Raw genomic sequence first — 13206 nt, forward strand, 5'->3', positions numbered from 1 at the left:
TGCATTTAAATACAATCCTTATTAATTTCATATTAATTAATAATGCATTAATTCTTTCACGTAAGTAATTATATTCAAATATACGCAAAGGCATACTGCATGAGCAAGATGCAGAATATGCCTTTTATTCAAATAAAAATATGATTTATAAATTATTAAATATATTAAAGAAAATTAATTATAAATAATTAATTCTTAAATTATATGACGTACGGAGCAATTTATTTATTCATTATTACACAGTCTTCGTATTTTAAAATTATAACTGTGTATTTAATTCTTTTACTTACTATAGGTTATTGTATTTGTATTAAAAATTATTTTATTTGCGAAAGAACATTAATATTAATATATACATTATGATGTATTCTATTGTACACTATAGCGGCGCTAGCGAAAAAAAATAGAAATATTCGCAATATATATTCAAAATCTTCAGAGATCCCTTGTGAATGAAATTTGAAACATATTTGAGGACGATGTCTATAGTAAGGTATATAACAAAGGATCTCACGCAGGCACGAATAACCGTTCATTCGGATCATCCAAAGAGTCGAATGCTAGTCGCATTTACCGGGTGAGAACCGGGCGAACCTAAGGGTGAAAAAACCGAGAGAAAGTCCACCTGGTGCTTCCGTTGCTTGTGTGAGCGAAGGAAGGGGCGTAACGCGCGAAAATCGACATGGAATTTTCTCGATTTTTTCCGAAGGGCGTTACGTGACCACCCGGCAGGTCTGCACATAAATTCTATCACGATACAATCCGTAAAGATTAAAAGAACAGTCAAGTTTCTACAATACTGCTGTCCGTCGAATATTTACCGAGGTCAGCTCTTCATTGTCAGAGCAACTATGAGTTAACCAGCTCTTCTCCTTCGATTCTTCATATTTTTTTCATATCTTTCATATTTTTTTCTTCATATTTTCTTCATATTTGACTTCTTTGTGTAGACACTGAATATAAGAAAAATATATCAGTGCGAAAATGCGCAAACATTGGATTAAAGATCTTGCATGGAAATATTTTAATGTTTTTAAGAAGTTTATCATTTATTTTAATATTTCATCTATTTAAATTTCATAATAGAAATTCTATGTAAGTACACAGAAAGGAAGATTTTATGAAGTATCTAAAAATTTGCTGCTTTTATAAAGTATCTAAAAGCTAAGTGCAGATTTGAAAATAATTTTGTTGAACCATCAAAATAATTAAGAATCTCAAGCATGATAAGTGATGTCGTGTTTTGACATTCTAGAGCAATCAATTTAAGCATGTAAAAAAGTACACGATAAGATGTATTTAAAAATTTGTACAAACGCGATTATGCATGATTGAATGCTCAAAAAGTGTATTAAATTGTTCTGCAACATGAGTTAAATTAAAGAAACGTGATTGTAGACGTTTTGAAATTTTGATTGCATAACATGCTCTTTGTAAGAAACTATCAAGATAGTCTAAGTATGGAAAACAGAAATCTTTTCTCTCTCCGCTTCTCTTTTTGCGAGTTTAGTCTTTTCGCATTCTCTACTCTCCGCTCTTGGATTATTCACTGTTCTTTCGGAATTGTCAGACTTTATCCTACCAGTGCCACAGCAACCAATTTACTGAATGGACGTCTCCAAGTCACTCCTCTTTGAAAGACCAGAACAACTGCCTTTTAGAATTCCTTTAAATGGAGACGTTTCAAAAGAAAACCACATGTAAAAGAAATATAAACCGGAAATCACAATTTTTGTTCCATATCATGCAACAAAGAATTTGCAAGCAAATCAACAGAATTGTATCTGTATATCACTATCGATTTTAATTAATATTTATTAAATATATATACGCCCTATCAATAAATAAAATCACATTTACTACATCCAATTTAAATTTAAATGGTACGTAAAATAGCAATTAAATCTTAAGTACACGATATAATTACGTGCAATAATTTCATTTAAGTGCTCGGAAAAGTAATGTGCAACGCTTATTCCCGCTGTAACTAATAATGTGTCAGGTTATATTCACATTCTCGTCGATTAAATCGACTAGGAATAACCAATACTTCGAAGTCTAATGAACATTTAACGCGCGGAATAATTAAGCGTAAAAAACGCGCATTTAATTGCGGAGATATATCCAAGAGCATGGCGGCATATCTAGCAGATCTGGCTCTCCGTGAAACCACTTACAAAATAGTACGAGCTCACACTGGTGGCAATCGAAGAGGGAGAACGATCGTACGATAGAATCTCCTCTGAAATGAATCGCGACTTAATATTCTCTTGGCGCAGCGGTACTCGATTTAACAAGGGCGGCTGCGAGCCACAAAGTGTGTGCATGCAGGTGAAGCAACGCTCGGAAAATAGACCGATCGACCGACCGTTCGATCCAGGACTGGTCCAGGGAACCGGGAACCTGTCCAGGGCAGACCAGTAGATAAGCAACAGCAAGATAAGATACGCTAATTGAGAGATCTTAATTGGAGACCGCTAGACCTTCTTCGCGCGCGCGGGTGTACGCCATTCGTGAGTCTATTCAAGATGCTTTAACATTTTCATGCATGGATATTATTATAAGATATATAAGATATATAATGTGTTCCAGAGAACCATTGGAAACTGAAAATACTAACAGTTTATCTAATTTAATATTGAATTGATTAATTTTTGGATTATAAAAATTTTAAAATCTATCTAACTTTCAAATATTGTAAAAATAATGAATTAATTCTTGATAATGCATATATAATATGAATGGCTAATAATTAGTAATTAGTTTAACAACAATTACTTATTTTAAGTATTTCAAAAATATGTATATCCGCAAGTCTATCATAAGTTCAAGCATCAAATTTATTCAAGATATTATTCTATATCTATAATAAATGCAATACTTTAATCACAAGATTATTAATTTGAAACAAATTAAATTTGCTTATTATATAAAGTCTCTTTTCCGATTAATTTTATAAGTCATCAAAAAAAAAAAATTCTTGTTTTGAGTACATAATAATAAGTTTTTCTAAAATTTTTATAATATTTAAGTATATTTTAAGATTATAAAAATTATTTTAAAAATATTCTTTATTCAAAATAATCGTTACTTAAAATGACAATAAATTGAGTAATTATTTTTCTTAGAATTAGAATAATATTTCTCTGTATATGACATATATATTTCCATTTAAACGAAATAGTTTAAATTCTTCGTATAAATAATTGTAACATAAACAATCGATTAATAAATGAATGAAATAATTGCCGCTTAAAAAAATTGAGAAGCAATGACATTTAAATTTCATATTAAATCATATGAATCTCGTTATATAGATCTTAAAAGTCTCATTTATTTACATGATTGACTGGTGTGTGTGTTTCGTGTGAAACTCTGGGATACCAAAACGAAAGCGGATTACAGGCATTATCCGGTAAGATAGAGTTTCCGATGGGGAAGCACGAAAGCCGCACGCCGAAGAAGATAATCTTGGGATCTAGATGCGGGAACTTATGCACCCTGGAACATCAACCTACCTGATGATGCGTACATTGATGTAGAGAGATCCGAGAAAGGAAGGAAAAGGGGTATGCGACGATTCGGAAAAGAGCAGGCATTTTTTGTAAGGATAAGGAGGGTGCAACTCGGTTTCAATGGGCCGATTTTAAGTTAAACACTTGAATGGAAGATAGTGAGATGTAGAGCGCACGATTTGTGAGAAATAACTCGAGATTTTTGGGTAAGCGAGTACGAAATTCACATCTTTCTTTCTCTTTTCCTCTTTCTTTTTTTTCTGCCTTCTTCCTCTTTTTCCAAAAGAAAAAAATCCTGATTCTTTCTTCACCATCGCTGCAAATAGAGAGTCTTTCGGTCTGACCGTTGCCGCCATCGCTCACCTTCAGGATGTGTTTGATGTGTTGATGTGTTTTTTGGCTTTCGGCTCCAGACAGTTCAAGTGGATGGTTAAGTACATTGACAGTCTCACAAATCCATCACGTAGTAAAAATTCGGCGCTTCCTATGAAGTTTTGAGATCTTTTTCACGATGGAATCTCCTTTTTCAAAGCTGTTACTTAAAACTTCTATTGCAATAATATTTACCATGCTGTGATAGTAAATTTAGAGTAATCTCGATACAATACATTTATCATACTATTGTAAATAAATTTTGCACTTTCTGAAAAAAGTTTAATTTAACAGTAAATACTATTCATTATTTTTAAATTTCGAATAAAAAATATAAATGAGAGTAACAAAGTTACGAGCATTATAAGATATTAGGCGCAAGACAAACCCGTCTCGTTCGATTTTCTTTTTTGTTCTTTTTTTTTTTTGTAAATGTTTCTGCAGTTTGCATAACTCGTTGGACCAAATCGTATGTTCGCTACTTTATCGCTTCGAAGACTGGTTTAGCTACTGTTTCTTCACATCGTCGTTTTGCGGACTCGCGATTATGGCCATTAGAGGGATAAGAAGTCGGTATGATAATAAATACGATGAATAGCAGTGTATGAGCGTGTATTTGACAGTGTTTTTTTTTCTTTCTCGTATGGCGGCACACATTATTAGAATTCGCAGTACATATGCGATTTAAGTTGGAATGTTATATTATTGCTAGTTGCTGCCGGACGTGCTATGCTCGTTCGTAATAGGCTGCTGCACATCGTAAACAGGACAAGTGTGTGTGCGTGTGCGTGTGCGTTCGTGTGCGTGCGTGTGCGTGCGTGTGTGTGCGCGCGCGCGCGCGCGCGCGCGCGCGTGTGTGTGTGTGTGTGTGTGTGTGTGTGTGTGTAGCTTTCGCGCTACGATGATTAATGCTGCGCAGCACGAAGGCGCGATCGAAACCTAATTTCCCGAGTGCGACAGTCGTTGAACGTCGGCCAGTTACGAAAGTGGCTCCCAGTCCTTCTCGTAGAAAAATCTCAGTTCGGCTGATTGGCCGTCGTCCAAAGCGCGATGCACCTGCAAAGTCCGATCTCTCCCTCTCAGTCATCCCTTTCGAAATGCACACACGAGCAGAGCACGGCCGGGGATACATTGACACATCGATTTAGTGGATAACGGGTGGGCCTCTATATTACAACGCGAATTACAGTGTAGAATATCATCATCGTCGTCATTCGTTATACAACAATCATCGTAATAATTATTATCATTGTTTCATTGTTATCGATCGTCATCGGGTGTGCCTAAGACAAGTCGGTATTAAATATCTTACAATACACATCTTTCATATATTTTTATTTATATATATAATATTTATATTTTACCTTTCTTTTTTTTATTTAGTATGTATACTATCTATCTATAGGAAAGGGGAAAGGGGTAGTCAGATTCATTTCTTGTGTTCTATTCATTTCATCTGCCGTTTTTCTGGTTCGTCGATGGTGAGAAAGTAAAAAAAAGGAGAGGGTGTAAGATTATGGGACGGGTGATGTGATGATCTGCTCGTAATCGAGTCACGCGGTGATAAGGTGACCGCAACATCATGTGTGACGCTAACAGAGCTTAAATACCGAACAAAAATTTTCGCCAATATAAAAATATACAAACTAGACGACAACAAACAATCGACGAAATTTTCTTCGAAAGTAACTCCGAGATGGCTCGATTACGAGTAGTTCGATGAGGTCGCGAGAGTGACGCTGGTCGGGAATCGCATGCGCTTTTCTTTTTTTTTTTACACATATATATGTAGAACGACAGAGTCAGTGACACATCTCGCTTTCGAGGAGACTCGCATACTCCATAAAAATTATTCCGTCATTTTTCTTCGCATCGCCGTGAACGCCGCGGTGATTCTCGCTACGTTACGACGCTATGCTTACACATACAAAACGAGTTGGTTAATTTTTAGAGGCGGAGTTATATAATACTCATATTACAATACAATACATATACACGTTAGATTAGTTATCTGTTATTAAATTATAAGCGTCGGATTTTATGCCTTTCTCATGGTCATCTGCTGGCGTTTAATTTTTGTTTACACGCGACATCTTATCGTGCTTAGCTTGCACTCGCCACGTGCCGATAACGAATCACCAAAAAAAATCGAACTTTAACATAATTAATGAATGATTCACAGTAAAAACCAAGTAAGAAGAGATTTTCATTATGTAAAAAAATGCCGCTTCGAAATTATTCAATCTGTATAAAATGCGTTGTAAAATTAAATTTTTGATTCGTCGCACGAAACGTGGCGTTACTATGTGCATATTGCTCCCTACATTTTTTAACACACATACAAATATCATCCGTAGGAATAAGCTTTCTTATGCACTGCCACTCGTATGCAATTAAATTAATCAGGTATTGAGTATTTTCAGACTTTGTGTAAAAAGCGTGAATTTTAATAATTTAAACGAAATGAAGGGACGCGGAGTAACAAAAAATATGTTGTTAAGTAAATTAAGTTTATTAAGTAATTAGGATCTTTGAAATGCATAATTTAGATATTACTCCATATTACAGCGATATGATGGAACATTAAACGTAAATGTAAAACACTACTAACCATTCTTTATGAAGAATTTGTAACGCGTAGAAAATGTGTTTTCACGAAGAAGATATAAATTATAAATAAGCTAAAAGCTGATGAATTAATAATTAGTGACATCGTACGACCTGCAGTTGTGACATGATGTTGAGCGAAATGATAATTAAGAAATGTGATTGATAAAGAGGGAAGGAAATGGAAAAAGGATAATGGTAATGAAAACGATGAAAAGAGAGCAGCGCATATCTTCATATACATATATATACGTACAAGGGGGAACGAAGGGTATCTCGGGCATTTCGGCTTTCGTAGTACCTAAACGTGATTCAATAAATAAGCTACCTAGGGAGCGATTTCTTTCTTTCTTTTTGGAAAGGAGGGGAGAAGGGGAAAAAGGGCAGGCGCTCCTTACGAGGCGAGTCTACGAAAATGAACCGCTCCGGGGTGCCTTCCTTGTGCCTGTGAAAAGTTAAAACGGCACGAGAGGTCGATGCTCGGTCGAGAGCTCGATCTCAGAGAATAGAAGCGAAAAATAAGACTGGCACAAGACGTCTTTGCGTAGTAACGAAGAACTCGGCGCCCCTGATCTCCTTCGTCGAGTCGCCACCGCGTCATATATTCATATACCTAGCCTAATAATACAGTCTGCGATAGCGTTCTAAGGATTAAGTTTATTAACGATAATGCATTATATTACACGCACTCACACGCTTTCCGGAGGCGAAATACGTATGCACGCAAATGCACACAAGTCCAATATACTCGCGTACGCAGACACGCAGTTCTGACCGATTGCCATCGAATAAAAGAAGAAATATTTTAAGACTTTCGCGTAAAATCGTTAGAAAATATTGCCGACAAAATTTGTATATCGATCGATGTCATCTTGTATTTGAGAGATAGAGGAACACAGACGAACACTGGAAAAAGTACAAAAATGAAAAACTACATTTTATTCATTTGAAAACGTATAGAAAAAATACTCTTTATCTCTTGACATCTCGTAAGAATCTTCTCAAAAATTACATGTACAGCTTTTTGCTGTATCTTTAGTGTAGAGAGCTCTTCTATAAATACAAAAGTAATTTTTTTAAATACATGGCACTTCCAGCCTTATTTATATCAAACCTTCAAATGTCCCGCATCTGAAACATTTTGTTCCTCCTATTTCCAAAGTTACACAATGACATCGTGTTAATTTTCAGAGGTTCCGAATAAAGAATTATCCCGAATTAAGAATTATGAATTTATTAAAGAAAAAAAACCAAAGAGAATTGTCGGTCGGTTGTAAGACTCGGCACGTTCGCAATCGATCGCGCCGCGAGTTTGTGCGTCGGCGGCGGTAAGGCCTGCGTGTACATCGCGAGCACGCACGTACGCACGCAGGCAGGCACGCACACATTATTCATACACGCGAGCAGGCACGCACGCACGCACGCACGCTACGTTAGGCGGCGTAATTAGCACAGCGAGCGAGAGAGTCTTGCGCGGCGAGAGCTCTAACTGCGTAGGCGAGCGTAAGAGTGGCGACGTACGAGCGTCCGCGACGTGACAAATATTTCCTCGCTGGACCAGCGCCGACAGTGTTCCCGCTTTTATTCGCCGAGGATCAAATTCTGATCGTATATCTTGTATACGATCTTGATTTTTGTGCACAACACAAGTGTCAACACTAATTATATTTTCGATAATGCGTAATTTATTATCGAAAAGAGTTTGATCAAGCCAAATGAATGAACTGACTTGTTCAAAAGTAACACGAATGATCTATCAATTTCTTGCAATAATTTTGCAAAGATATAATATTGAATTGAAGATTAAGATTTTATAGTAGGAACAAACGAGAGACACACAACAAACGTTCCTTTTAAGATTTAATCTAATTGTGTCAATCATCTTGATCAAATTTTTTATATAAATATTGTTTAAGCGAATTATGTTAATATCTCAAAATTATGTTAGTAATTCTGTATCCAAAAGACGAATTTCATGATGTATCCAAAAGACGAATTATCTTTGCGAAATAAATTAGGAAACAGCATGTCTGTCGGCGTGCGCCATTCGCGCGGCTCTTTGCGCTACCATCGTGGGCCGGTGACCGCGCTCGAAGCACAGCAGCCGTTCGGTTGATTTCTACGCGATGTGAATTCCTTTGCATCGCTCCAAACGACGCTCCAATCGACCAAGCAATAACGGCTTGAATGAAGCCGTTCCATAGCCAGCACGGTATCGCGCGTTTACCACGACGCGCAGTATCGAAAGAAAGATATTTTCTACTAATTGGCCACGCTTCGTCACGAGATTAAGAAAAGAGAAAGAGATATAGATAGACAGAAAGAGAAAAAGAGTGAGTAAAAAAGAGACAGAAAATAACGAGCGATATTCGTCGCGCGCGCGAATTAAATTCACGAGGAATCAACGATGAGAAAGAAAACGCTCTTATACGTTACGAGGTACATACTTGCCTGAAGAGAGATCAGTCGGGGGCAAGTGTAAATCGAACTTAACCGCGTGAAATTGAGATAGCTTCGCCGGCGAGTGTCCACCGCCGATCTTGGACGCTAATCTCGACGACGACACTCGTCCTCGCCGCGGGAACATTGCTTCGCTCCGGCGGGCGGAAACGGAAACTAAACGGGCGCAGCTTAAGGCGTGTGTGCTCGGAGCGAGCCGCGCCCGCGCTCTTGATTCGCCGACCGATCGAACGAATACGTGGTGCTTCGAGTCGCGACACACGAGGCGCCACGCCGTTAAGTGGGCTCCTGACATCCCGACCGTGCGATCCACCAGCGTATTTGGCAGTTCTGATCTCAGGTTCTCACGGAGTACAGAGGAGGCAGTCTTGATCGGCGAGCTCGCACGTGGCTCAATACTTGCTGGCCTCGACGAGGAGGCGGCTCTCATGCCGTCTCCGAGGTCCCGAGTCTGCCCCGTCCTGCCGATGCTTCCAACGATTCGAATGTCGATGGCGATGCGTGGACGTGTGGACGTGCTCCCTCGCACTGTCGGCCTGCAATAGGGAGTTCTTCGTAGCCCTCATCACCGGCGACGGTTTCCTCGAGACGACGTACGGCTCCCGCGGCTCCATACCACCCATCTCCGCGTTCACCAGGCTGTTGTGATGGTTTATGTCGGCATGAGGATTGTACTTGATGAAGTTGAAACACTCTTGCCTGCCATGGGGATTCTTCATCGGCTTGCCGAACTTGTTGAACCCGATATACCGCGTCCCGTCGACGGCGCTCCTATACCTCAGATAAGAGCCATTGTACACCTCGTAAAACTGGCACATCGGTCCCTTCTGTTTTTTCGGCTGCAATAAATAGTCGACGGTTCACTACTCGCTATTTCGACATTTATCTTTTGCAGCTCAAAATAATATTACACATGAATTAATATTAAATATTTGTCGTAATAATAACATTACAATTAAATATTTATTTTAAAAATTCGCAATTATTGTAAAGTTTATATATTACAATTTAAAATATATAAGACTGCAAAAGATTAAAAGATCCATTCAAATCTCTATTATATGAGAGAATAACGCTTTTTCAGAATTCAGTCTTAGTGCAAGAATACATGATAAATAAAGTGTTAGCCGATTGTGTTTTTTAAAAATTGCGTGATTAACATACATAGCAATGTAACCGCGCTTAATGAATAACACAATTTTAATTGTTTTCCATAAACGACGCAATAATCAGCCATTATCATGTGCTCTTACACATTAAATAAATCAAAACACTAAACTTTAATTATGAAATATATGATATATTTAATTATGATATATATATGAAAATTTGAAAATTATTGTACGCAATTTTCATTATAGCATTCCAAATAAAAATTATTAAAAAACGGTTTAAATGAATTTCAGCAATTAAACGGTACTTAACACACGATAAATAAAAATCAAATAAAATTGAATCTTGTAATATATATTACAAACATTGAATCATCAAACTGTTAATAACTCAACTTCTAAATTATAGTCTCGAGCGTAGGTGATGAATAGAAATTTACGAAGTGCAATTCGAGGCGTTTACCGGCGCGTGTAAATTTTATACCCGCTCACTTGAGATGATGAAGTATGTCTACTAATTGGAAGGCGAGTAATTACCAGGCCGACGAGTTTCCATCGCTTATTGAAGCAAATGTATCGTTGGCTCTTCTCCGCAAAGATGTATAGCTTCCTACTGAAATCTTCCGATTGTGTGGTGAGCTTCTCTGTAACAGACGAAGAGGAAACTTCATTATGCGTTTGAACAAAATCTAACAAAATTGAACAAAACAGCTGTATATTACATAATAATATTATATAAAAGATTATTCTTATCAATAAAATTTAGCAAACGATTTTAAAATTGTTTATAAAATTGTTCTCTCCAAGAAAGCAAAAGTACAGGCAATTTCGCGTAAAATAATACCTATGCACAAATGCAAGAATTACTTGGAAAAACTCAAGAGACTTTGGTAGAAACTCTTGCAGTTTCTACCAACACGAAGCTTCGATCCCAGAGGACAGGCGACAGGATGCACAAAGCGAACCGTTTTGTGCTTTGGTATGCATGCTGGCATATTTCCGAGAAGAGACCTCGTCGAGGTTTATGGCGCGAGTTGTACCTACAACGACGCTGGGCCCCTCTACCCGGCGCTCTCTTCGGCACCGGCAGAAAAGAAGAAAAGACTCGGCTAAGCCTACCGCCGAGGCTAGTTGGTGCTAATGAAGGAGGCACAGACCGTCCGGTGTATGCTTTGCCACTTAGCGGATCCTGTCGTGCCTCGACCCCGAAGTGCACGTTGCACCGTAGCCGGTGCAGCGCCGTCTCTCTGTCTCTTTCTCTCTGTCCCTCCGTTTCCCTTTATTCTTCCTACTTGGTGTTACGAAATTTTGTCGAGCGAGAAGCAGGCACCCTTTGTCCGTCGAATGAAAAAAAAGGGATCAGGTACAGGTGCGCGACCAATGACTTCCTTTTTTTTCTTTCTTGACACGAGAAATATTCACCAATATGCTTGTTACTGTAACTCATTGCAAGAACTGAGTCAGTAGCGATTTTTACATTAAATCAATTTCTTTTTCATTTACGAGAGAGATGATGAATGCAATATTTGCAATATTTTTATATCCCTTATTTCGTAAAATTTACGACTTTATGTCATAAGTAATTTGAAAGTATTCGTTATATTAAAACGAAAAATAGTTCATAATAGTTTAGGAACCATTGCGCATGCTAATAATGAACTTAATAAAGAAAAAATGCAAAAATTTTATCCTTTCGCTGACCGGTTTGTTTAAAGTTGATCATAATGTTTCTCGGAAACTTTGTGGAAGACGCAATCTTAAAATCGAATGTTTATCCATAGGTTAGTAGTTAGTAGTGCAGTATGAGTTCCAGTAGTATAAAGAAAATAAAGGAGGCGGATCTACAGGGTGGCCCATTTGCTGTGGAACCTCGTTAAATTCAAGTGGTCCTCGTCGGATTCTCTTCCAACATCGAAATCAAGAATGTCCCCGAACTGCCTCGTAAAACCCTTCTTTAACTCCGTCTAATTCTCTCTCTCTCTCTCTCTCTCTCTCTCTCTCTCTCTCTCTCTCTCACACACTCACTCACTCACTCACTGACTCACTCACTCACTCACTCACTCACTCACTCACTCTCTTTCTCTATCCTGTTCTCTTCTACTTACGCCTCTTTCTCGCCTTGCATGGATCTTCGCCAATAAAAAAAAAGTGAGAAACAGAGAACTTAATCTCAAACTGCTAACTCACTAACCTATGGTGTGTAGTCCGCGCCAATTAATTTACGCTAATTAATTGGATTTGCCTCGCAATGGGATGTTGAGTCCGATAATATCATTAAAGAGAAACCATTGTTTTTATCTATCATTTGAATCAAAGTAATCCAAGTGAGAAATACATATATGATTACACACCCTTTAACATGGCGATCGATAGATTTTATGAATATTGATGCATTGATTGATAGATAGCAATTACTAAAATATACATTTCAAAAGCTTATTATTGAATAATTAGCCATAAATTACGCATTTTACAATTTAAATATGCGATAAATACACAACAACATAATATATACACAACACACTAACAAAATGTATACATCGCATATATTTCTCAAATAGATTGTATAAAAAACTGGGTTATAAATCAGAACACTTCATCATAAAACTTACATTTACTAATAAATTTCTATATATTTTATATTGCCGAAAAAATTGTTTTATAAAAATTTGATTAATAAATTTTCAACAGCAAAGAATGTAAATCATTCTTTTCAAGCTATCCATCTATTGCATGATATAGATGCTATACATAATAATTTTAAATATTAAATATTTAATCAGAAAATTATAATCTTTCCAGCCAATCAGTTGCGTCTAATCAATCAGTAATTAATTAGCAAAAATAAAGACTCAAAATTATTTTTATTATCGTAAAAACAAATATTAGTTGAAATATTGATAAAGTTGATAACACATTAAAAATTTCCTTTTTTAAAAATCTGTTAATCGCTGACAGTTTATCAATTGACAAACGGTAAGAAGTGTTACGAGATAATCGGTGTTATAATAAAAACCAGTTTGAATCATATAATCACGCTATCTTAATATGAACTTTGTCGGAGATATTGAGGGAGTTATACGGGATGTGGAAATTCGAACATAGCGAAACTAGCGTATCGATAATGAGACACGGAATGT

At 37.0% G+C, this 13206-nt stretch overlaps 1 protein-coding gene across 1 annotated transcript in view; it reads right to left on the reverse strand.

Annotated features, from left to right (window-relative positions):
• Positions 1 to 8982: 8982 nt before the first annotated feature.
• Positions 8983 to 13206, reverse strand: part of LOC108694806 (fibroblast growth factor 18) — a 138459-nt gene continuing 134235 nt past the window's right edge. The window contains exons 4-5 of the mRNA XM_018204476.1: positions 10604 to 10710; positions 8983 to 9793 (exon numbers count right to left, since the gene is read on the reverse strand). Coding sequence (XP_018059965.1) covers positions 9347 to 9793; positions 10604 to 10710 — 554 coding nt within the window. The 3' untranslated portion in view covers positions 8983 to 9346. The remainder of the gene's footprint in view (positions 9794 to 10603; positions 10711 to 13206) is intronic.

This window comes from Atta colombica, unplaced genomic scaffold, assembly GCF_001594045.1.
Source record: "Atta colombica isolate Treedump-2 unplaced genomic scaffold, Acol1.0 scaffold125, whole genome shotgun sequence".
NCBI lineage: Eukaryota > Metazoa > Arthropoda > Insecta > Hymenoptera > Formicidae > Atta > Atta colombica.